The sequence below is a fragment of the Ctenopharyngodon idella genome, chromosome 11 (assembly GCF_019924925.1).
Source record: "Ctenopharyngodon idella isolate HZGC_01 chromosome 11, HZGC01, whole genome shotgun sequence".
NCBI classification, from domain to species: domain Eukaryota; kingdom Metazoa; phylum Chordata; class Actinopteri; order Cypriniformes; family Xenocyprididae; genus Ctenopharyngodon; species Ctenopharyngodon idella.
Genome location: NC_067230.1, coordinates 27,289,107 through 27,315,647, shown reverse-complemented (window position 1 = coordinate 27,315,647; position 26,541 = coordinate 27,289,107). Strand labels below are relative to the sequence as shown.

Genomic DNA, 26,541 nt, shown 5'->3' with positions numbered 1-26,541 from the left:
AACCTTTATTTTTAAGAATTCTCTATTAAAATCAAGTCAAACTACACCATTTTTTAATGAACAAAACCTTCACAAGTCTGCAAATTAACTGACACAAAATATTAAAAGAATAAACAATGTATTCTAGACTGTTGTAATCTAGGCTCTGCAAAAAAATGGTTACATTGAAATACCAGAACACCATTGCTAACTCAAGAGGTAGTCCAAAGTTCCTTAAGCCGCGTTTCCACCGCAGGACCTTTCCCCAGGAACTAGGGACTTTGGGGTGGTACTCGGTGTTTCGACCACAGGAACCAGGGTCTAATGAATTTCCAGGTAAAAAATTCCCCCTCTGAACGTACTTGCTCGTGGGGTAGTACTTTTTCAAAGTTCCGGAACTTTCGGGGGTGGGATTGGGCGCTGAACATGCTGATTGGTTGAGTTCACACAGCATTTTGATTGGTTGACTCCACGCAGCATTTTATTTCAACCATCGTTTTTTAAAGTCTGTTGCGGTGTGTGCAGTAAGAGTTGTCTGCTATTCGAATCAACAATAGGGTTTAAAAAATACGACCGACGGACTGACGACAAGGTTCAGGCTTTATTAAACTTATATGCGGAGGATGAAATCCAGCGGGAACTGGAAAGTCACGCACAGTCCTACGTCAACGGACTATCTTCACGGTACTTTAGACCGCTATGGAAACACAGCTAGCAATAGGTCTGGGGGGAAAAAAGTTCCTCAGACAAATTTTTCCGGGTAGTTTCGGTGGAAACGCGGCTTAACGCGGTCATTGTCCATTGGTCATTGTGGCATCACTTATGGAAATGTTCTACATATTTGTTTAAAAAACAAAACACATTGTTAGCATCTGTACACAGTCATTTAAGTATGTAAACAACATATTTTATGGAATAAATCATGTTATTTGGTAACTCTTAAAAGGTCATTTCAGCATCCCATATGGCTTTCGGAGGGTCTGTTTCCACAGCCTCCTCGAACCAGATCTGTTAGTTCCTTCCTGAATTTCTCTGACATGAAAACATAGAGAATGGGGTTGGCCACTGTAGAAGAGGTTGCCATGATGCGAGCAAACGTAGCAAAGGGTCCAAAGTTAGGTAAAGTTCCAACCGCATTGTCACCCTCAACTATTTGAGCAAACATCAAGCCATAGGAAGGCAGCCAGCACAATGCAAACGCCAGCACTAACAGAGCAGACATCTGGGTGACATGAACATGGTAGTGCTCCAAACGGTCAGTCTGAGTTGTGCGATCCCGCCTGGTGATTTTGAGGAAATGGTATATCTTGGCATAGGCTATTACAATGACCAAAAGCGGAAATGCAAAAGCCAGTAGGAAGTGGCACACTCCATATGCCAACTGGCTCTTGTCAGAAAGGAAATTAAAACATGCCAGGTCCTCAAGAGTTTCACGGTTGTCCGGCCCTGAAATCAGTGTCCTCCAAGCGAACTGAGGCGATGCCAACACAACAGCTGGTATCCACAGTACGCCTGCAGTCACTTTTAAACGCCCCTCTCTGCGCCATCGATACGCTTTGGACTGATGAACTACGATGATGTACCGAGCAAAAGCCAAAGCGGCCAGCGTAAAGGCACTGGCGGCTGTACACATCGCACTCAGGAAGCTGACGGACTTGCACATAAAGCTTCCAAACGGCCAGTGATGGGTTGCAATGGCAACTGTGTGATATGGAAGACATGACAGTAGGAGAAGGTCCGCCACACTTAATGACAGAAGAAAAACATCTGTGCCGTTTGCATTTGTCTGTTGGAGTCCTCCTGTCCTTCCTCCACTGGGCTGTCCACGTCCTCGCCGTATCGTTCGACAGATGATGATAAGAACCAGGATGTGTCCCACTACCCCGGTCACCAGGATAAAGCTGTCAAATATTGGTACCAACACTCGCTCGACATCACTCGGTCCAAGACTGGAACTGTTTGAATCAGTAGTCCCGTTAACCATAATGGAGTGTCTAAGAATTAACAACAATCTAATTTTGAGTGTAATTGGTTCTTAAATACAAGCTTTATTTTTATGCATCTTTCAAAATTTTACTCACTTAAAAGTTTCAGTCTAAAAGCAACTGGATGTTTACGATTATTGCCCCTTTCAAAGCTTTTCTCAGAGCAGTGTTCAAACATTTCAAAACCATTTTCTGTTAAACGGTGTACAATGCATTCTTGTAGTTTTGCCTGAGAACGCAGTGACGTGCAGCATTGATCATACCGTACAGTAGTCTTGATAAAACGCTCTGGAATGCATCTATAGTTAATGATTGCAGCCGGACTCAAAGAGCAGAAATACTGCTATTGGTTTAGTTCTCTCCCAGGAAATCCAAATATTAGTTGAAATCATTGTTTAATTGTCTTTTCACAGATATATTTCCTCTATTCCTTTAAAGATATGGCAGATCCAAAGCCAAAATGATGGCAGTTGTACTTGCCTGCAGATGCATTCAAAGGATTGCTGGATTTTTCTTCTAACTTGAATATCAATGTAACAAATTCATTGTCTATATGAGCTCAAAAGTCCAGAGTATCAATCTTCCGGAACTCCCAAGGTATTATTCAAAAGATCTGGAGTGGCAAGCCGTGCTTCAACGGAGACTTCAACAGCTGGAGAGAGGCAAGTCAAATGGCCTTTAACCTAACAGCAGTGACGCAACGCCTATAAACACGGAGCTTTGTTTAACCACTCATTCTGTAAATTGTCAAGTTTAGTCAATAAATAAAACCTTCAACTTCTCTCTGTAGTTTCTTTCTATCCCATGTTATTCATTCTATGTTTCAGCTTGGGAACTGACAATCAGTTTGCATATCTATTCCAGCAATGTTAAAATATTGTAATTGAATCACATTTCCCTCGAAAAATGAAAATTCTGTTGTCATTTTACTTGTCATTCATAAGTTCAGAATCTTTGGAACACAAAAGAAGACATTTTAAATATAGTTTTTAAATGATTTTGGCCATGAAAAGGTTAATGGGGTTCAAAACACAATTGGACCTCATTGTCTGTCATTTTTCAAAAAAGCTTCTTTTATGTTCTGCAGATTTTGAAAAAATACAAGTTTGGAATGACATTAAGTTGAGTAAATGACAGAATTTAAATTTTTGGGTGAACTGCCCCTTTAATTAATACTGAAGTTACCTATATTGAATTTCCTTCAAGTTCCTTTGGAGCGAGTGTTCCAGCAAGTCATAAACTCAAGTTTACGTGATCAGATAAGTTTAAAGCACAAGGGCAAAGGTTAAAGCATACAGATAAAGTGTCGTGCACATCATTTATATCTGTCAGTGTAACTGCTGACTCATAAACTCCCTCATTAGTATATTGTCTTAGTTTAATAAATCGCCATGGCTTGGTTTATGATATAAACTTTGGACAGTCTGTGTTAAAACATGCATCTATTTACCTCTTCATTTCTTTTGGACTTCTAACTAGAATATATAGCAGAATAAACCATAATTTTGTATATTCATAAAGTTAATTTTTCTGTTTCTGGATTTATTGTAGTTCCAAATTAAAAAAAAAATTCTAAAAATTCTAAACTTACATTCTATAATTGACATTAAATATGTCATTTACTAATGCAAACAAGAATAAACTAATATTTGTTCAAATGTTTGTTTATTCACAAGAAGGAGCAGCGTGACTTGAGACAGTGTTTAATGGAAAGAAATGTTTATCCCAAAAAAGCATATTATGGTTACAATCACATAGATTTTGAAGATGGATCATTTTAAATACATATTCTAACACATCTTTATGTTGATGAATTCATAAAAAGGTATATTTTCCATCAAATGACTGAAAAATATACTTAAAACAAACATCAGCAAGTGTTTTACATAGAAACATGCTCTATCACAGTTTATAATTTGTCTTTGAACTCTACAGCTGAGTGACAGTGAAATCAGAAATGTCTCCCTGCATCACAGTCCGGAACGGGACAAGCCAACATCTGATAACTGGAGTTGAAAGAAGTGTGTAGTCTGTGACATCCTCCCTACAGATACATTCATAGATTAAAACGGATATATAATAAAAGAAAAAATCAGCTTTGTTTACATCTTTTGATCACTTACCAGCTCGCCTTCACTTCCTGGTCCATTATCTTTAGAGTTGGTGTTTGAGATCCTTGAATCTCCTCATATGAAGCCTCAGCTTTTCCTTCAAAATTATCCACAGTTACTGAGATTTTATCCCGTGGTGGTTTAATAAAGCAAGTTACAAATCAGAATTTACCATTTATTGTTCACAAAAAAGCTAACAAAAATATGTTCTCTGCTATGCTGCTGCTGCAGAGCAACTATGGACTTGCTACTGCTAACAGATACACAGACACGCTGCTGTGAGCATGTAAGATATGCTGATGCTGCATAAATAGACATACATAAATCCAGTAACAGATCTAGGCAGGAGGAGGTGGAGGGGTTCAGAGGAGCTCTGATAGCACACTGCAGGACCAGATTACAGTGAACACTGAACTAGATTAATTAAATGTTGAGCAAGCAATCTCATTGGCTGCAGGATCAGCAGAGGCCAATCAGCTTGTGCTTGGTAACGATGTGATTGCTCGCAGATTGCGCCCTCTAGAGTTTCATGACTGAACTATATATAAAAATAACATTTTCATGCTAATGTATTCAGAACATATTAAAGACCAGATCATTTTAAACAAACATTCTGTTAATGTTACTGGAAAAAAGTTTGTTCATATCTTGAGAGAACCTTGTAAAAACACTTGCTAAAGCTCTGAGAACATTCCCTGTTAGCTGGGTCAGTTGTGTTAATACATGTTTAAATGTTTAATTAGTGAAGCATTCTTACCTAAAATACCCATCAAACTGACATCTTTTGGCTGTTGCCGAACGGCAGGCCACAGAAACGCGTCACCATTTTTCTTGTGAAGAAGAATAACAACGCGTATGTTTCCCATTGTAACGTCCATTTCATTACTCCGTAGAATCAGAGACACGCTGTTAAAACAGAGAAATGGATAAATGAATTCTACTTCAGAAAAAGTGGCTATAACATACACAAACGTAGTAAAACACATATAGATTGAGCAGTATATACCCCTCTGTACTGTGTTGAGTAGGTTCCTGGCCCCACAAAAACACAACATCATTCTGGCCATCGTGGTATCTGATAGACCTTGTGTTTATTGTCAGGCGACGGTTTGTTTTGTAATGAAAGACAATTTGACTGAATCCCTTTCGTCTAGTCATGGATTCTCCATTCATAGAGAACTCTAAGACACACAGAAAGTCACATATAAGTGTATGTACAAAGCATTCATTTACAAAAGATGACATTCAAAGGATGGGCATGTAGAGTAAATGTGTAATAGTTACCTGAAGCAGAATCCTGTAGCAGTTTGAGTTTGTGAGGAAGAGGAATGTCAAAACAAAGTGGTTTAGACTGTCCAGCAGCAGACAGCAGGAACCGATTGCTACGAACTGTTGGAACTAAGAAAGAACATAACCAAATGCTGTCAGGGGCACTGCTAGCAATTTTAGGCCCTATGAAAAATATGAGGTTAGGCCCCATACCGCACCCATTCCGCACCAAACATACAAGCCAACCTAGTTATCCAAAATCTTTGTCTGCAATTTAATAATACTGACCTATTACTTTTGCTATTGACCACTAGGTATCAGTATTAGTAGCATCAGTAGATTTCTGTGGATGGTAGGCAGACCCGACTAATCGATAAAGAGAATCGCTGTCGATGATTTTCATTATTGATTATTATCGAATAGTTGTTGCAGCCCTAGATCAATCCAAGGAATGAACAAAGAGAAGATAAGTCAGGTGGAGTAGGAGCATCAACTATAGCTTCGAAGTGAGCAGTATCTGGTAAGATTCCTTCTTTTGAGATCACATGACACAGGAATTTGAAGAAAGTTTGGTTGAATGTGCATTATTTTCTGCATGTTCAGTGTCAAACCAGCATCTGTCAATTTCTGAATGACAGCGTGTAAGGGTTTTGTCATGTTTAATCTGTGAAGCAGCATAAACTACCACATGATGGCTGAAGCAGCAGCGCGTGACACTATTTTCACGGTAACCAGATCAACATTGTGAACAGAATTCTACAAAACTTAAGGGAAAACACCAAATGATCATGCAATGGGATAAAATAGCTTCTCTTCCCTGCAAACGATACCATGAAGAATGTGATTATTCAACCAAGTCAAAAACAAAAAAGCTCCTAGTGGTTTCTCAGTATGATTGATTTGAGCAACCATAAATTATGCAAAACATAGGAATTTTGAGTTTATGATAGTGATTCCTATATAGAAAAATGACTTCCTGCCCTCCAGCTGCATTTTGCCCCACAGCATTGACATCATGTGCAAACAACCTATTATTATATAAAATTGTCCAACATAATACGGTACGTTTGAGAGATCTTTATGTACCTGACATAGTAGGGAGAACAGTTTCATCACTCTCCCATGGAATCATGGGCATTTGATCTAAGGGCAAGAGAAGGTGCAATTGATCAAATTAGACTTACTTGACACAAGGCAAAATCAATGTTACAGTGTATTCATACGTACGATATCTGGCCATCACAATACCATCAAAACCTAAAAAAAACAAACAAAAACAATCAAACAAACAAACAAAACTCTTCTGTCTTTTTCAAAACCACAAAAGGAGAACGCAGTTAAGTTGGAGGGAACTGAAGCGCTAAAAGTCTCACGGATGCACAGTCGAGCACAGAAGACTAATGGCCAAAGTCAGGATTTTCATTAAATAATACATTACATTTCCGTTTGTTTTTACCAAGCCCTATCATATAGCCCCATAACATTTGGAATATACAACACAAGTTGCATGGGATCATTCTGTGATACTTTTGCATCTTTTTTAAAAAACTTTTTTTTTTAATTCTCCTTTTGTGGCCCACAAAAGAAAGAAGGGGATACTGCATTAGAATATTAGGGTGTAAAAATGATAGCGTGAACTATCCCTTTAAGAAGCTTCATAAATCGCACATAATGCATTATTTTATTTAATTCTCTACACTTTTTTTATGTGGATTTACTCTTGATTTTGCTTTTTATAAAGCAAATTTGCAGTAATTATTTGTAAAAACAAAGTAGCCAATGATAAACATGTTATTGTGAAAATATAGGAGTCTTTGTCAACTTTTAGAAGAAAAAAAGGATACCATGGAACCCTGGATGAGCAGCAGGCGGAGCAGGCCAACTGCCCAGACTGCGCCAACCATGCTCACCGCTTAGACCAGGCTGACCAGGCGGACCAGGCGGACCGGGCTGACCAGGACTGAAATGGTACTGACTAAATCCTGGTGCTGGGATATAAAACAAGTGGGAAAAAATTAAAGGCAGATGCAGTATACTGAATTCAGCTTAAAATTAAAATTCACCCTATCTATTTTCTAAAAGCATGTTATAATACTTATTGTGAATCATCTATTAATGTATGTTTTTTTTCTTTTTTTTCTTTTTTTGACCTCGTAGTTTTTAATCAAAATATCAAAACTGTGTGGCCTAGATGGTAAAAAGGTGTATTTCATCCCAAAATCCTATTCATTTTTTGATAAGCAGTTTCACTCAGATGTGCATCACAATACAGAAGAAAATATCTGTTTGTACTTCCATTTCATCACAACTTTAAATTCTCTGCAATAGTTTGAGTAAATGAACTGTTAGTTCACCATTTTATACCTACATGCAATAGGATTCCGAGATGAAGGACGGAAACCCATTACTGATTAAAAAAAAGAGAAAAGTGTTATTCACAGTATACAGTGGGCAACAAGTCCAAGACCAAAATCTGGGATTTTCTTTTATTTAAACCTAGAAACAAAGTTTAGAATTTTGAACATTCTAAAAAATCAATGTTATGACAGAAAATGAAGAAGGAATATTCAAGATTCTGCACTCATTTTTGACAAAAGGAGACATACTGAAATTCATGTTAATTCAAATTTATGAAATATGCTATCTAATGAAATAAACTATAGTAATTCATTTAAAATATTTCACAAGTGATTATGACATTCCCACAAAACTTGATTAATACATTCATACATAACTTATTGCTGCTGTCACTGTGTTTATTTTGCTGCATAAAATGGACCTTGCTCTTTTGTTAAAGGTCAAATATTTGCACACTTTCATTTACAAGGTTTGTAAGATACTAAAACCCCTCAGTTCTCACCTGGAGGTCTGGGATCCTCTCCTCCCTCTTTGGGTTTGTCAGCAACTTCCACTTCATCTTTCTGTGGCTTAGTGACGACCATAGAGGTGAGGGGGGTGACAAACTGGTATTTCAGAGAGAGTTTGAGAGCTTCTTTCTCTTCATCCTCTTTCTCTTGTCCTTTAAGAAGCACCCTGAGACAGAAAGATGTCCTCAATGTCCAATTTAAGATGCAGAATGTCATATAACTCCATAAACTTACTGCCTTTCCAGAAGTTGCTTCACTGTAAGGTAGGCCCACAGTCTCTGCATGAAATCTTCATTCTCAGGTGGGACATCACTGGGGTCTTTTATCATTACAGTGTCTTGATACGTCACACTGCTGCCTTTCTGCTCAGAAGTAATAATACTTGTGAACATTTTCATCAGGAATGTTGTCATTACCACTTTCACTAATAACCTTCTCTGAAAACAAAGTGACCATTATTCCAAACTAGTGGTGTAATGATATTCAAACCGAAAAACCGCGATACACCACCCACGGTACGTACCGCAATACTCTCATGGCGTACCGATTGCGCCCCACCCAGCCCTGGCCCAATTGGATCTAGGCTACGTGAAGAATACAGCGTTATAGCCAGGTGTGCCTCATATGTCCTGAAAAGTGAAGCTGAAAGCTCTTTGATCGCCCCCTGGTGGCTGGATGCAGTACAGGTCATAAACCCCGCCCTCTCCATGCAAATGAATGGCACTTGAGTCGAAATAAAAAATAAATTACACTTCCAATAAAGTTTTCTGAACAATCGTTTTGGTCATTTAAGGTAGTTGTTATCATGCTTATATATATTCAAATGTTCGTTTTTGTGACAAGTTTGATTTTAGCTAGCAATTTGATGCTATAGAAATGGGGCGTGTCGTTATGATTGACAGCTTCTCTGAGGACTGTCGGAGCTTGGAGGGGAGATTGAAGATAATAATTAACTATTAATTTTAGATTTCTGTGTTATTTCACACCGACAAAATTAGTTGTTCGGCAGTAAACTGTACTAACCGATCTACAGGATCTGACGGATCACTGAGCTTTTTTCGGTAACGATAAATGTGGGCTATAAGCTAATTAATAAATGTTATTAGCTAAGATAACACGGCTAACATTAGCCATGACGGGAAAAAGCAGGTGATCGTTATCTGGCAGTTACTAATTATTTTTATGGGTATAAAATAATAATTAGCAGGACAAAACGAATGATAGCCTACTCTAATTAATTATAGAGCACTGTCTACAGCAATCGATCTCCATAACGTTAGTTAATTAGATTTAAAATGGCAGGACCGTTTCTGACATTTTAGAGTTGTTTCTGTTATTGAGTTTATCTAATGTTACTGAATTTGCTGTTTCAAAAATATTATTGCTCTAGAAACAGAATATTATTTTACAGGTATAATTTTAAACTGTGTATAATTTATATATTTAAAATACATCAATTACGATATGTTGTTTTGACCTATACCAATGTATTGTAGCTATCACTAGTAATTTATTTTAAAAAAGAACAATGTACATTATTAAACTTTAAAATAAATGTAAATTCCTCTTTGCCAGATGTAATTAAGCCATAATTTAAGCCAAATGAAAAAAGGAAGGAGGAAAAGAAAAATATAATAATAGATAATAAAACAAATAGGTGATCTGTTCTTGAATGATGATGCAGACGTCTGGGCAGAAGTTTGATACCGCGACTCCGCCTCCGGGCTCCACTGACGACTCTTTTGCGCATGCCCAGGTTCCAAACTAACGTTTTTGCGTAACATGTCAACGCCCATCGTCGAACGTTTTACGTTCAGTTCATTACAATGGAAGGAAGCGGCGTCGCGTCATCCATCTTTTTTTTTTTTTTTTTTTTTTTTTTACAGTCTATGGTTATACATTGCAAGTTTGTTACTTTCGATAAGAAACAAAGTGCCATCTTTCAAATTCTATCCATTTTACCATGAAATTCAAACAAAACAAAAAATGCCGTTTTGACGCTCTTTAATGTGTCGTGACAGATCACTGTACAGGCACCTCATTTCAAGCGAAAGCTTGAAATGCGAATGAACGCGATCATCTCTTCCTCTTTAATCCTAGTTACAGAACAAACATGAATGAACATCCAATGTTTAAATACTAAAACGTATAATATCTCGAGTAATCGCTCAAGCAGTGTTTCATCGGCGGAAAGACGTCAGTAAAACAGCTTGTAAACATAGCATTTACCTCAGGCGAGTCCACAGCTTGTTAGTTCGCCAGAGAAATGAACTATTAACCTATATATTCATTATATTTTACTTAACTTGTTCGTGATGTCTTGATTATTTAAAGTATGTGTAAATAAATCTGTTATGAAAATGCAACCACTGTATAAATGATTATATTTTAACGAATTGGAATTAAAACATAATTTTATAATTAGATTTAGAAGTTAATGCAAAAACTGCCTTATGTGCTGTTTACAAGTTTGCATACAATTTGTTATTTGAGTGTTGATTATTATATCTAAAAATAAATAGCTGAATTTAGGCTAATCTTTTGGGCTCTGAACCTTTAATATTATAGTAATGTGCAAATAAGGTCTCCCTATATAGTTTACAGCATTAGCAGAGAATTTTTTTTATCCTTAAGAAACTTTTAATTATAACTGAATTCATTTAAAGACAGAGACACAACTTGTTCAGTAAATTTAAAAAAGCAGTTTTGTTTAGTTTTCTCCCCCTGCTGTACCAAACCATGACTTCAAAACCGAGGTACGTATCGAACCGTCAGTTTTGTGTACTGTTACACCCCTATTCCAAACTAAACAACTGACCATCAATGATCCTTATATCCAATATAATGACCTGCCGAGAAAAAAACAGCCCACTCAATCCCTACCAATTTGATACAATTTGTAAAGCACCATAATGATCTTACTGATACTGCAATGACTTCAGTGGTGAAACTCTCCACACTGTTGTCTGTGATTTGTCCTGATACCACAATCTCAGAGCCGTTGAAGTACAGGGTAAAGCTGGTCTTGGTAAGGTTTGTCCCTCCTGTGTATTTAAGGTGAATATCAGTGAGGAGAGGGACGGCAACTTCCTCATAGAAGCCCTACAATATAACAAACCAAAATAAAGGGTTTAAATGCATTCAAACACAGAACAGATAAGAACTGAGGATGAATTCACAGCTGATTCTCTGTAGTCCACCTGCAGCTGTAGATCAGCGTCCGAATCTTCATAAATCCTGCGAGCAACTCCACCATTTTCCAGTGACATCTTTGTCAGGAAGTCAAAGTTAACATCATGTCCAAAACCAAGACAATAGAGGGGAAACTTCAGCCCAATGGCCTCTTTCACATTGGCCATTATCCTCTCTATGTTAGTTTCACCTGTTAGAGAGAAAAAATAAGACTACCCACAGTACATGCTTGAAAATCATAATTATTACATTTTTGAGTGATCAGAAAGCAATGGGTGCATTGGACAATTTCATATTTCTTATTCTTTTCTCTTACTGACAAAGACAAGAACCAAATTGGTCATGATAATCATCTTCTGGTCCTACAGGTATTTAAACTAGGTCTAAAACCTTTTATTAACAGGTCTTATTAGAATGGATTATTATAGGATGTCAGTTAAAGTGTTTTTCTATTCATGAAGCACAGTTGACTGAGTGAACTAGTGCTATGATAAAACACCATTAGCTCGTGTTTGTCAGTGTGAATCTGTGCCTGAAGTGGGATCTCCATCAGTCAGCAGGATCAGGATGGAGGCGGTTCCCTCTCGTGGATGTCGATTGATCATGCCCACTCCTGCTAGAACTGCACTGTTTATGTCTGTGGCTAAAGGAAGAACAAACATAGTTGCGTCACTTTGAGGTACAACTTTCTTACTCCCCATTTAGCATTGAGAACTCACCTCCTCTATCTCTGATCTCCTTCACAAAAGATTTTGCATTCTCCAGGTTTTGCTTGGTAGCTTTCAGGAGTTCACGCTTCCATGTGTCAATGTCACTGTCGAAGGTGATCAATCCAAAGTGGTCATCCTCATCAAGATCACTTAAAATCCTTAGCAGTGCCAAACGAGTCTAAAGAAAAACACTCTGTCACAAAACCTGAAAGTTATTCTTTCTCCATTATGACTGCATATTTATTTACCAGATATGGGCTTTTTTTTTTTTACTAATTTAAAGCAAGCTAATCCAAATCCATGAAACATTGACATTTACCTGATCTATTTTTCTGCCGTGCATAGAACCGCTCCGGTCAATGATAAACACCACATTTTTGGGAATACGTGGAACATCAGAGGGTGCAAAGTAGTGGACAAAATAGCCATTTGATACCTGAGAGAAAACAAAAGAACATTCTAAATATCATTCAAGTCTTTTTACATAGCCAGTCTTTCAAAATCCTTTGTAAAATTTATTTTACTCTCGTAAAGCACGTTATTGAAAAATGTACCATAACTTCTCCTTTAGGATTTTGTCTCTCAACATCGTATGTTATAAGCAGGTCACCATTCATTCCATTTTCTCCACAGCTTTTACACTTGGTCTGTTGATCTCGAGTGGGGTAGAAGGTCACCCATGCCTGAAATGATCAGTTTGCTCATCTGGTCACTTTGTTTGAAGTGTAGTAGCATAATGAGAACATCTAAGCTAAGGGTTTTACCCTCATTTTAAGCTCTTACGTCTTTGTCTGCTCTGGTGGTTTTGATGGCATTGGCCAGATCACCGGTGCTCAAATCTCCTTTCACCTCCAAGAAGGAAATTCCTGGTTTCTCTTGGATGTGTACATCCATCTAATGTGAGTAAAAGAAATATGATCTTTCTATCCATCTAAACTGATTATCTATTTGTTCTTTGTTTCTTCTTCTACCTTGAAATCTGCCACCGGCTGCATCGGATGGGCATTGATGAGTAACTCATATTTGCCGAGGCGACGCTTTAGCAGTTCTTCGTAGGTCAACTCAAAGGTCACTTTACTAAAAGCAGCCACCGTCACTGAAGTTTTAAAGTCTTCTAAAGTCCTTCCAACGGATCTGAAATAGAAATGAATCCCAGCATATTACTAAACATGCTATAAAAACACATTTTATGGACCTATTTTTATTTTTAATGTCCTGTACTTGATCAGTCCAGCACTTTGTCCTCGAGATACTGCTTCACTGTACTGCTGCTGAGCTTCCTGTTTTTCCTTCACCACACCATCATATGTCTTCCCCTCTATGGTCCTATGGAGAAAATGACAATAACATCCTCGTAATATGTGTATCTCAAACATAATGCATAAAATAATTAATAAATTTTTATTTTGTTGTTGTTTAGCTGTATTATAATGGACATGACCTGAGACCAACATGTTATAAATGCTTTTTTACCACTTTATCTCTACTTATATAACACTACTCATGTTCCCTACATTCTGAATTTGCTGATGAAGGCAGTTTTGGGTATCTTGACCTCAAACTGAATCTCTTGAGATTCATTCAGTGTGTTTGCCACACGGCTTGTGATGACCGTTGTGGCGTAGCGACTGGTGACCGTGGAGTTAATGTAGAAGCTGTATATATCCACATCTTGTTTCTGTTGAGACATCAAACAGTACAGTCAAATTGGATGGTGCACATTTACTCCTCCTTTTTGTGTGGGATTGTTCAAATATTTACTGCACGAAAATGGCATGAAGAAAAGGCCTTTGGACTAAACAACAAATTTTGATTACTACATCTCAGTGTAAACTATTGAGCAATAGATAGTTCTCTTTACTCAAACTGCATTTTAAATGATACACTGCTAGTCAAAAATCAGTACGATCTTTAATTTCTGAAAGAAGCTTCTTAGGCTTACCAATGCTGCATTTATTTGATCTAAAAAACCCTCTTAAATCAGTAATTTTGTGAAATATTTTTGCAGTTTAAAATAACAGTTTTCTATCATATTACATTTTAAAATATAATTTATTCTTGTGATGGCAAAGCTGCATTTTCAGCATCATTACTCCAGTCTTCAGTGTCACATGATCCTTCAGAAATCATTCTAATATGCTGATTTTCTGCTTGAGAAACAGTTGTTATTAGTGTTAAAAACACTAATATTAATTTTGTGGAAACCGTGATACATTTTTTTTAGGATTCTTTGATGAATAATGTTTAAAACAACAGCTTTTATATGAAATAGAAATCTTTTGTAACATCACTCTAGACTGTCACGTTTGATCAATTTAATGATTAAAAGTATTAATTTCTCAAACTTTTAAACACTGTATATTCAACATGTATGAAACATATCTAGTTTGTCTGGATCTTCATCTCAAATACAAATAATTAATCTGTTTGTAGAATTTTGACACATCTTCATCTTAATCTGAGACTTGTCCCTCACCTTCTTAACAGGTTGTGAACTGGCTGAGATGAGAAAGACGCTCAAGAGAATCAGTCTGAGAGCTGCTCGATCCATCATGACCTGCTCAGAAAACAGACCTCGAAATGCACACTCCTTTAAACTCCTGACCACATCATGCGATTGGCTATTATTGACCGGATTCAGGAACCACCCCCTTTATTTGTAATCACAGCCTCTTGAACTCCTCAAAAGTCAATATTGAGGCATGCTTTTTTAGAAAATATATTATCTATATAACTTCTAAATACTTCACATTCTGTAGAAGTTTTTTTTTGTTGCTGTTTTTATTTTATTATCAGACATGACCTCAAAAAATGCATACATACAGAAATAATTACAATCAATACTTAGAAAGGCACCAATCAAAGGGTTGCTATGTATACATAAAATTTATAGATACATACTGTAGACAGACAGTCTATTGCCAATGACTGAAAAAATACTTAAAACAAACATCAGCAAGTGTTTTACACAGAAACATTCTCTATCCCAGTTTATAATTTGTCTTTGAACTCTACAGCTGAGTGACAGTGAAATCAGAAATGTCTCCCTGCATCACAGTCTGGAACGGGACAAGCCAACATTTGATAACTGGAGTTGAAGGAAGTGTGTAGTCTGTGACATCCTCCCTATAGATACATTCATAGATTAAAACGGATATATAATAAAAGAAAAAATCAGCTGTGTTTACATCTTTTGATCACTTACCAGCTCGCCTTCACTTCCTGGTCCATTATCTTTAGAGTTGGTGTTTGAGATCCTTGAATCTCCTCATATGAAGCCTCAGCTTTTCCTTCAATATTATCCAGTTATTGAGATTTTATCCCGTGAGGGTTTAATAAACCAAGTTACAAATCAGAATTTACCATTTAATTTCTCACCCTGCTAACAAAAAAATGTTCTCTGCTATGCTGCTGCTGCTGTTGATTATTGCTTCTGCTGCAGAGCAACTATGGACTTGCTACTGCTAATAGATACACAGACACACTGCTGTGAGCATGTAAGATATGCTGATGCTGCATAAATAGACATAAATCCAGTAACAGATCTAGGCAGGTGGAGCTGGAGGAGGTGGAGGGGTTCAGAGGAACTCTGATAGCACACTGCACGGCCAGATTACAGTGAACACTGAACTACACTATTTAAATGTTGAGCAAGCAATCTCATTGGCTGCAAGATCAGCAGAGGCCAATCAGCTTGTGCTTGGTAATGATGTGATTGCTTGCAGATTGCGCCCTCTAGAGTTTCATGACTGAACTATATATAAAAATAACATTTTCATGCTAATGTATTCAGAACATATTAAAGACCAGATCATTTTAAACAAACATTCTGTTAATGTTACTGGAAGAAAGTTTGTTCATATCTTGAGAGAACCTTGTAAAAACACTTGCTAAAGCTCTGAGAACATTCCCTGTTAGCTGGGTCAGTTGTGTTAATACATGTTTAAATGTTTAATCAGTGAAGCACTCTTACCTAAAATACCCATCAAACTGATATCTTTTGGCTGTTGCCGAACGGCAGGCCACAGAAACACGTCACCATTTTTCTTGTGAAGAAGAATAACAACGCGTATGTTTCCCATTGTAACATCCATTTCATTACTCTGTAGAATCAGAGACATGCTGTTGAAACCGAAAAAATGGATGAATTAATTTCTTATTCACAGAAAGTGGCTATAACATTCACAAACGTAGTAAAACACATATAGTTTGAGGCAGTATATACCCCTCTGTACTGTGTTGAGTAGGTTCCTGGCCCCACAAAAACTCAACATCATTTTGGCCATCGTGGTATCTGATAGAACTTGTGTTTATTGTCAGGTGATGGTTTGTTTTGTAATGAAAGACAATTTGACTGAATCCCTTTCGTCTAGTTATGGATTTTCCATTCATAGAGAACTCTAAGACACACAGAAAGTCACATATAAGTGTATGTACAAAACATTCATTTACAAAAGATGACATTCAAAAGGATGGGCATGTAGAGTAAAGGCCCGTTCACACCAAGAACGATAACTATAAAGATAACTATAACGATAACTACATCTGCATCCACACCAATGAACGATAACAGTCTGTTTGTTCTAAGCTCACGTGCTGCGGTTTCAAATTGTGTACCTGTTTTTGCTGTTCTTGTTGCATCTACACAGCTTTAACCAGCAGATGTCCTCAGCATGTTATGTTTCGAATGAATAGCTAGAGTAATCGATCTAATCTAGTCTTTTTCACTGCAACTTCAAAGGAAGCAAGACAATGTTGTCAAAACTAGGGCTAGATACCAATTTTATTTTACACCGTTTGCTAGCCTGGCATAATGATCACATCTTACCATTTATTCCGAGGGTATGTCTGATTGTTTTCTATACAGCGGGTAAAATAAGTATTGAACACGTCACCATTTTTCTCAGTAAATATATTTCTAAAGGTGCTATTGACAAGAAATTTTCAAGAAATCAAACCATAGATGTCCATAAATTAAGTTATGTGTAATAATGTTAAATGACACAGGGAAAAAGTATTGAACACGCTTACTGAAATTTATTTAATACTTCGTAAAAAAGCCTTTGGTGGTAATGACAGCGTCAAGACACCTCCTGTATAGAGAAACTAGTTGCATGCATTGCTCAGGTGTGATTTTGGCCCATTCTTCTTCAAATCTTGAAGGTTCCATGGGCCTCTTCTATGAACTCTGATCTTTTGTTCTTTCCATAGATTTTCAATTGGATTCAAGTCAGGTGGTTCTAGCAGCTTTATTTTCTTTCTCTGAAACCTATTGAGTGTTTGGGATCATTATCTTGCTGAAATGTCCACCCTTGTTCATCTTCATCATCCTGGTAGATGGCAGCAGCATTTTTCCATTCATCCTTCCTTCAATTATTTGAAGTTTGCCAGTACCGTATGCTGAAAAACAGCCCCACACAATGATGTTCCCACCTCCAAACTTCACTGTTGGTATGGTGTTTTTGGGGTGATGTGCAGTGCCATTTCTCCTCCAAACATGGTGTGTATTATGGCATCCAAAGAGTTCAATTTTGGTCTCACCTGACTAGACTATATTCTTCCAGTATTTCACAGGCTTGTCCAAATGTTGTACAGCAAATTTAAAATGAGCTTCAACATGCTTTTTCTTCAGCAATGGAGTCTTGTGTGGTGAGCATGCATACAGGCCATGGCGGTTGAGTGCGTTACTTATTGTTTTCTTTGAAACAATTGTACCTGCTAATTCCAGGTCTTTCTGAAGCTGTCCACAAATGGTCCTTGGCTCTTGGACAACTCTTCTGATAATTATTTTCACTCCTCTGTCAGAAATCTTGCGAGGAGCACCTGGTTGTGGCCGGTTTATGGTGAAATGATGTTCTTTCCACTTCCGGATTATGGCCCCAACAGTGCTCACTGAAACATTCAGAAGTTTTGCAATCCTTCTGTAACCAGTGACATCAGTATTTTTTGCAACAATAAGGCTGCGAAGGTCTTGAGAGACCTCTTTGCTTTTACCCATCATGAGATGTTTCTTGTGTGACACCTTGCTAATGACACAGCTTTTTACAGGCCATCAGTTGGGACTGAACCAGCTAATATTAATTTGTACTGACAAGGGGCATGATTGCTTTCTAATTAGTGATTGTCTTGGCTTTCCATGTCAGGACTCGGGTTTGATCTGTCCCTTTTCTCTTGCAACTTTTGTTTTTGTTTTCTTTCTGCACGTGGTGGTTGCTCTCAGCTGATCGCGTTCTGCAATCAGTGTGGCAGCTTGCGCTATATCGCAGCTGTTTGTTATTTTTTCTCTGATTTCTCTGCAATTTAATGTCCTGTTTTGTTTCTTTTCTTTGCCATTGTGTTTTGTTTCCCATACGATTCACACATACCTTTTTTGTTGTTAACCAGTCTTGTCGTTTGGCGTTTCTCTCTGTTATCTGCCCAGTTGTTCCGTTGGATCCTCGGACGGTCTGAAACCCTTGATCAACTTCATGCATCTAAAGTGACTTATTCTTCAGAAATTTCCTCCTGTTGTGGCGGTCGGTCTGGACTGATCTTTATCAACCGCTACTTGACAGTTATCATGGACCGGGATTAATTCTGTGTTCGTCTGCTGTTCGCCTGGACTTTGACCTCTTGCCGGTTTGATTCTCCTCCTTGCATTTCTTGTGGATTAGACGCTTCGTGGACTGATTATCTGGTTTTTGAAGATTGCCTGGACTGTGATTATTCGCTGCTCTATTGAGTTGAGTCTGGCCCTGAGCTTTGCGTTCGTTGTCAGTTATTTGAGCTGAATTAATAAAGTTTATTGAGCATATCTCTGCTTTTGGGTCCTTTATCACCGGAAACCTGACATCCCATGCCTTTTTGCACCTTTCTTCATGTGTTCAATACTTTTCCCCTGTGTCATTTAACATTATTACACATAATTTATGGACATCTATGGTTTGATTTCTTTGCATTTGTGGATTGCATGGGTGGCATGTTCAATACTGTTTTTTTTTTTTTTTACCTGCTGTATATCCATTTTCTTTAAAGTAGCCTTGAAAAGGGGGTTTGAATTGTCAAACAGCGGTGGCTGGTGGCTTTTTCTGGATCTGGATTTTTCTCGAATTCTCCGCAATGTCGTCTGCCATTTTAAATGCGCAAGCCCAAATTAGAATGGATTCTGATTGGCTGTCCGTGTTTTATCGTTCAACACCTGGAAAAAATCGTTCTGAAAGTAAACCCAATGGTATAGTTTCTTTAAATCGTTATAGTTGTGCTGTGGACAGTGCTATTCTTTTATATTTAGAATGATTTTTAGAACTATATCTTTATTGTTATCTTTATAAGTTATCATTCTTGGTGTGAACGGGCCTTAAATGTGTAATAGTTACCTGAAGCAGAATCCTGTAGCAGTTTGAGTTTGTGAGGAAGAGGAACGTCAAAACAAAGTGGCTTAGACTGACCAGCAGCAGACAGCAGGAACCGATTGCTACGAACTGTTGGAACTAAGAGAGAACATAACCAAATGCTGGTTTATAAATATTATATAACATTGTCCAACATAATTCAGTAGGTTTGTACGTTTGAGAGATATTTATGTAGGCCTACCTAACATAATAGGGAGAATTCCACTCCTCAATGGAATCAAGGGCACTTCATCTAAGGGCAAGAGAAGGTGCAATTGAAATTGACTTCAAAATTCCTCAAATCAAAGTTAGTGCATTCATACGTACCATGAGCGAGGGGGGTTCTCTATGAATGGGGGGGGGGGGGGGGGGGTAATTAAATTGTACCAAATATTTTTTCTAAAATATTTATCAAATAAAACAATTATAAAAAACAATTCTAAAACAATTACTAATAAACTATTGCATAATAATTACTTTCACAAAACATATGCTATATTTTAATTATTTTCTTTTCATGTTAAAATGCATTTCCAAATGTTGCTTTTAATATTGAAGGGATAGTGAAAATGAAACTAGTCATCATTCACTCACCCCGGTGTTGTTTTAATGCAGTATACTTTTTCAAAACCACAAAAGGAGAACGCAGCATAATTTATAAATACAACGCTTAGAAAAGCATCTGTGTACTTTCTTCACTGAGTTGAATCTCCAGACAAGGACTCCGGTTGTCAGATAACAGTCAGAATGACAGTTTAATGATATGTGAACGCGATAACTTCTCGTTGTGACGAACAACGGATATATTCACCTCAAAGAAGAAGGTACATGGATTGCATTTCATGTCGCATTTTTATTAATCTTAATTTCTCACAACTTGTGTGTTTTTCTGGGCAAGTCGGAGTGAACTGAAGTGCTATTAGAGTCTCATGGATGCACAGATGAACACAGAAGACCAACAGCCAAAGTCAGGATTTTCATTAAATGATACATTTAATGTATCATTTAACACGTGTTGCATGGGATCATTCTAAGATGCTTTTGCATCTTTTTTAAAAAGCTTGACGCTGGATGCAATTCATTGCCATTATATGGAAGAGTGTGAGTGGGACATTTTTTTTTATTATTATTCTTCTTTTGTGGTCCACAAAAAAAAAAAGAAAGAAAGAAGGGCATACTGCATTAGAACATTAGGTTGAGAAAATGATAGGGTGAACTATCCCTTTAAGAGGTTTCATTTCTAAATCACACCTAAAGCATTATTTCACTTAATTCTATACACATTTTTTTATGTGGATTTAGTCTTGATTTTGCTTTTAATAAAGCAAATTTGCAGTAATTATTTGTAAAAACAAAAACAAAGCATGCAGTGATAACACGTTATCGAGAAAGTATAGGAGTCTTTGTCAATGTTTAGAAGAAAAAAAGGCATACCATCCAACCCTGGATGAGCAGCAGGCGGAGAAGGTTTACTGAGCAGAATAGGCCGACCAGGCCGAGCAGGCCAACCAGTCCGACCACGCTCACCGGAGAGACGGGACAGACTGTGCAGACTATGTCGTGCTGGGATATAAAACAAGTGGGAAAAATTTAAAGGCAAATGCAGTGTACTGAATTTGGTTTAAAATGAAAATTCACCCCATCTTTTTTTTAAATGCATGTTATAAAACTGGATCTTCCTGTGAAATCAACAGACTTCTCTCTGGTGATCAATGCATGACTTCAACACTTTGTTCAAATAAAGTTTGTGTGGCCTAGATGGTAAAAAGGTGTATTTCATCCCAAAATCCTATTCATTTTTTGATAAGCAGTTTCACTCAGATGTGCATCACAATACAGATGAAAATATCTATTTGTACTTCCATTTCATCACAACTTTAAATTCTCTGCAATAGTTTGAGTAAATGAACTGTTGGTTCACCATTTTATACCTACATGCAGGAGATGAAGGTCGGAAACCCATTACTGATTAAAAAAGAAAGAGAAGTGTGTTATTCACAGTATACAGTGGGCGACAAGTCCAAATCTGTGATTTTCTTTCATTTGAAACGTGGGGGAAAAAAGTTTAGAATTTTGAACATTCTAAAACCAAGCAATGTTATGACAGAAACTGAAGGAGGAATATTTAAGATTCTGCACTCATTTCTGACAAAAGGAGACATGCTGATGTTCATGTTAATTGTTAACTGTTATACTGATAATATATTTTGTAATGAAATAAACTGTACAGTAATTAATTAAAACTATTTCACAAGTGATTATGACATTTCAACCCCCTTGTGTAAATAAAAATAAATGCGTGAATACAGTCGCTGAATCTATTCAAGTTCAGATACACAATCAGATGCATATAGGATGCACAAATAAAGTAGTATCATGTATTTTATTAGATGTTTTGGTTAACCTATGATGCAGCTGATGCAAAGCTTGATTAATACATTCATACATAACTTTTCATATAGCTGCCATCACTGTCACTGTGTTTATTTTGCTGCATAAAATGGACCTTACTCTTTTGTTAAAGGTCAAATATTTGCACACTTTCATTTACAAGGTTTGTAAGATACTAAAACCCCTCAGTTCTCACCTGGAGGTCTGGGACCCTTTCCTCCCTCTTTGGGTTTTTCGGCAACTTCCACTTCATCTTTCTGTGGCTTAGTGACGACCATAGAGGTGAGGGGGGTGACAAACTGGTATTTCAGAGAGAGTTTGAGAGCTTCTTTCTCTTCATCCTCTTTCTCTTGTCCTTTAAGAAGCACCCTGAGACAGAAAGATGTCCTCAATGTCCAGTTTAAAATGCAGAATGTCGTATCACTCCATAAACTTACTGCCTTTCTAGAAGTTGCTTCACTGTAAGGTAGGCCCACAGTCTCTGCATGAAATCTTCATTCTCAGGTGGGACATCACTGGGGTCTTTTATCATTATAGTGTCTTGATACGTCACATTATTGTCTTTCTGCTCAGAAATAATAATACTAATGAACATTTTTATCAGGAATGTTGTCATTACCACTTTCACTAATAACTTTATCTGAAAACAAAGTGACCATTATTCCAAACTCTTAAACAACTGACCATCAATGATCCTAATATCCAATATAATGACCTCAGCTGAGACTGCTGAGAAAAAAAAAAAAACAGCCCACTCAATCCCTACCAATTTGATACAATCTGTAAAGCACCATAATGATCTTACTGATACTGCAATGACTTCAGTGGTGAAACTCTCCACACTGTTGTCTGTGATTTGTCCTGATACCACAATCTCAGAGCCGTTGAAGTACAGGGTAAAGCTGGTCTTGGTAAGGTTTGTCCCTCCTGTGTATTTAAGTTGAATATCAGTGAGGAGAGGGACGGCAACTTCCTCATAGAAGCCCTACAATATAACAAACCAAAATAAAGGGTTTAAATGCATTCAAACACAGAACAGATGAGAACTGAGGATGAATTCACAGCTGATTCTCTGTAGTCCACCTGCAGCTGTAGATCAGCGTCCGAATCTTCATAAATCCTGCGAGCAACTCCACCATTTTCCAGTGACATCTTTGTCAGGAAGTCAAAGTTAACATCATGTCCAAAACCAAGACAATAGAGGGGAAACTTCAGCCCAATGGCCTCTTTCACATTGGCCATTATCCTCTCTATGTTAGTTTCACCTGTTAGAGAGAAAAAATAAGTTAGACTACCTACAGTACATGCTTGAAAATCATAATTATGACATTTTTTAAATGATCAGAAAGCAATGAATGCATTGGACAATTTCATATTTTCTCTTACTAAAAAAGAAAAAAATTTAATTGGTCAGGATAATAATCCACTGGTCCTATAGGTATTTTAATAAGGTGTCTAAAACCTTTTATTAACAGTGATTAACCTTTTATTAATCACTATTATGACATTTGAGTGATCAGAAAGCAATGGATGCATTGGACGATTTCATATTTCTTATTCTTTTCTCTTACTGACGAAGACAAGAACCAAATAATTCATGATAATAATCTTCTGGTCCTACACGCTTTTAAATTAGGTCTAAAACCTTTATTAACAGGTCTTCTAATTATACTGAGTGAACTAGTGCTATGATAAAACACCATTAGCTCGTGTTTGTCAGTGTGAATCTGTGCCTGAAGTGGGATCTCCATCAGTCAGCAGGATCAGGATGGAGGCGGTTCCCTCTCGTGGATGTCGATTGATCATGTCCACTCCTGCTAGAACTGCAGCGTTTATGTCTGTGGCTAAAGGAAGAACAAACACAGTTGTGTCACTTTGAGGAACAACTTTCTTACTCCCCATTTTAGCATCAGTAACTCACCTCCTCTTTCTCTGATCTCCTTCACAAAAGATTTTGCATTCTCCAGGTTTTGCTTGGTAGCTTTCAGGAGTTCACGCTTCCATGTGTCAATGTCACTGTCGAAGGTGATCAATCCAAAGTGGTCATCCTCATCAAGATCACTTAAAATCCTTAGCAGTGCCAAACGAGTCTAAAGAAAAACACTCTGTCACAAAACCTGAAAGTTATTCTTTCTCCATTATGACTGCATATTCATTTACCAGATATGCGCAGTTTATTTATTTATTTATTTATTTATTTTACAAATTTAAACTAAGCAAATCCACATTGATTTCAATACTGAAATCCCTGTTCTTTTAACATATAAATGCACAATGCTGCAAGATCCATCAAAAAATGTCCTTCAGTGGTTTTACCATCAAATTTTTCATAGCTTCTTATCCTTTTGGTTGATTTGGCTGAAACGTTGACATTTACCTGATCTATTTTTCTGCCGTGCATAGAACCGCTCTGGTCAATGATAAACACCACATTTTTGGGAATACGTGGAACATCAGAGGGTGCAAAGTAGTGGACAAAATAGCCATTTGATACCTGAGAGAAAACAAAAGAACATTCTGAATATCATTCAAGTCTTTTTGTGAAATTTATTTTACTCTTGTAAAGCATGTTATTGAAAAATGTACCATAACTTCTCCTTTAGGATTTTGTCTCTCAACATCGTATGTTATAAGCAGGTCACCATTCAGTCCATTTTCTCCACAGCTTTTACACTTGGTCTGTTGATCTCGAGTGGGGTAGAAGGTCACCCATGCCTGAAATGATCAGTTTGGTCATCTGGTCACTTTGTTTGAAGTATAGTAGCATAATGAGAACATCTAAGCTAAGGGTTTTACCCTCATTTTAAGCTCTTACGTCTTTGTCTGCTCTGGTCGTTTTGATGGCATTGGCCAGATCACCGGTGCTGAAATCTCCTTTCACCTCCAAGAAGGAAATTCCTGGTTTCTCTTGGATGTGTACATCCATCTAATGTGAGTAAAAGAAAAATGATCTTTCAATCCATCTAAACTGATTATCTATTTGTTTTTCATTTCTTCTTCTACCTTGAAATCTGCCACCGGCTGCATCGGTTGGGCATTGATGAGTAACTCATATTTGCCGAGGCGACGCTTTAGCAGTTCTTCGTAGGTCAACTCAAAGGTCACTTTACTAAAAGCAGCCACCGTCACTGAAGTTTTAAAGTCTTCTAAAGTCCTTCCAACAGATCTGAAATATAAATGAATCCCAGCATATTACTAAACATGCTATAAAAACACATTTTATGGACCTGTTTTTTTTTTTATGTCCTGTACTTGATCAGTCCAGCACTTTGTCCTCGAGATACTGCTTTACTGTACTGCTGCTGAGCTTCCTGTTTTCCCTTCACAACGCCATCATATGTCTTCCCCTCTATGGTCCTATGGAGAAAATGACAATGACATCCTCTTAATGCTGTATGTGTATCTCATACATACAGTACTTCATAAAATAATTAATAAATCTTTTGTTGTTGTTGTTTAGCTGCATTATAATGGACATGACCTGAGACCAACATGTTATAAATGGCTTCTTTACCACTTTATCTCTACTTATATAACACTACTCATGTTCCCTACATTCTGAATTTGCTGATGAAGGCAGTCTTGGGTATCTTGACCTCAAACTGGATCTCTTGAGATTCATTCAGTGTGTTCGCCACACGGCTTGTGATGACCGTTGTGGCGTAGCGACTGGTGACCGTGGAGTTAATGTAGAAGCTGTATATATCCACATCTTGTTTCTGTTGAGACATTAAACTGTACAGTCAAATTAGATGGTGCACATTTACTCCTTTTTGTGTGGGATTGTTCAAATATTTACTGCACGAAAATGGCATGAAGAAAAGGCCTTTGGACTAAACAACAAATACATTTTGATGACTACATCTCAGTGTAAACTATTGAGCAATAGATAGTTCTCTTTACTCAAACTGCATTTTAAATGATACACTGCTGGTCAAAAATCAGTACAATCTTTAATTTCTGAAAGAAGCTTCTTAGGCTTACCAATGCTGCATTTATTTGATCTAAAAACCTCTAAAATCAGTAATTTTGTGAAATATTTTTGCAGTTTAAAATAACAGTTTTCTATCATATTACATTTTAAAATATAATTTATTCCTGTGATGGCAAAGCTGCATTTTCAGCATCATTACTCCAGTCTTCAGTGTCACATGATCTTTCAGAAATCATTCTATGCTGATTTTCTGCTTAAGAAACAGTTGTTATTAGTGTTAAAACACTAATATTAATTTAGTGGAAACCATAATACGTTTTTTTTTAGGATTCTTTGATGAATAAAGTTTAAAACAACAGCTTTTATATGAAATAGAAATCTTTTGTAATCAATTTAATGATTAAAAGTATTAATTTCTCGAACCTTTGAACACTGTATATTCAACATAAAATAGATCTAGTTTGTCTGGATCTTCATCTCAAATACAAATTAATCTGTTTTTAGAATTTTGACACATCTTCATCTTAATCTGAGACTTGTCCCTCACCTTCTTAACAGGTTGTGAACTGGCTGAGATGAGAAAGACACCCAAGAGAATCAGTCTGAGAGCTGCTCGATCCATCATGACCTGCTCAGAAAACAGACCTCGAAATGCACACTCCTTTAAACTCCTGACCACATCATGCGATTGGCTATTATTGACCGGATTCAGGAACCACCCCCTTTATTTGTA

General features: G+C 37.2%; 2 protein-coding genes across 16 annotated transcripts; both read right to left on the bottom strand.

Annotated features, from left to right (window-relative positions):
• Positions 1-31: 31 nt before the first annotated feature.
• Positions 32-2,651, bottom strand: LOC127522629 (galanin receptor type 2). Its single transcript, XM_051912778.1, has 2 exons — positions 2,061-2,651; positions 32-1,973 (listed from the first exon to the last, which is right to left on the bottom strand). Exon 2 carries the CDS (start codon positions 1,961-1,963, stop codon positions 932-934), a length of 1,032 nt encoding a protein of 343 aa, XP_051768738.1. The 5' UTR covers positions 1,964-1,973; positions 2,061-2,651; the 3' UTR covers positions 32-931.
• Positions 2,652-3,612: 961 nt separating this feature from the next.
• On the bottom strand, positions 3,613-26,524 carry LOC127522517 (inter-alpha-trypsin inhibitor heavy chain H3-like). 15 transcript variants are annotated; one of them, XM_051912600.1, is made up of 22 exons: positions 26,356-26,524; positions 25,430-25,593; positions 25,127-25,231; positions 24,878-25,040; positions 24,690-24,800; positions 24,461-24,589; positions 24,252-24,368; positions 23,796-23,964; positions 23,608-23,718; positions 22,958-23,139; positions 22,680-22,859; positions 22,312-22,439; positions 22,071-22,243; positions 7,713-7,751; positions 7,255-7,332; positions 6,572-6,601; positions 6,431-6,487; positions 5,360-5,473; positions 5,082-5,256; positions 4,833-4,981; positions 4,088-4,193; positions 3,613-4,008 (listed from the first exon to the last, which is right to left on the bottom strand). In XM_051912600.1, the coding sequence occupies exons 1-22, from the start codon at positions 26,431-26,433 to the stop codon at positions 3,894-3,896; spliced, it is 2,673 nt and encodes an 890-aa protein (XP_051768560.1). In that variant the 5' UTR covers positions 26,434-26,524; the 3' UTR covers positions 3,613-3,893. The 15 variants fall into 15 exon arrangements, with proteins under 15 accessions (XP_051768560.1, XP_051768556.1, XP_051768559.1 ...); XM_051912596.1 differs by lacking the exon at positions 22,071-22,243 and adding an exon at positions 8,205-8,377 and having other exon boundaries at positions 4,088-4,172; positions 7,189-7,332; XM_051912599.1 differs by lacking the exon at positions 22,071-22,243 and adding an exon at positions 8,205-8,377.
• Positions 26,525-26,541: the final 17 nt, after the last annotated feature.

Bases quoted from the DNA above. Each gene is read 5' to 3' on its own strand.
- LOC127522517 (XM_051912586.1), bottom strand. From the start codon at position 26,433: ATGATGGATCGAGCAGCTCTCAGACTGATTCTCTTGGGTGTCTTTCTC. The intron at 25,232-25,429 runs GTAGGGAACATG...TTTTCTCCATAG, and splicing joins TTCATCAGCAAATTCAGAAT to GACCATAGAGGGGAAGACAT. The intron at 8,378-8,445 runs GTAAGTTTATGG...TTTCTGTCTCAG, and splicing joins AAGCAACTTCTGGAAAGGCA to GGTGCTTCTTAAAGGACAAG.
- LOC127522629 (XM_051912778.1), bottom strand. From the start codon at position 1,963: ATGGTTAACGGGACTACTGATTCAAACAGTTCCAGTCTTGGACCGAGT.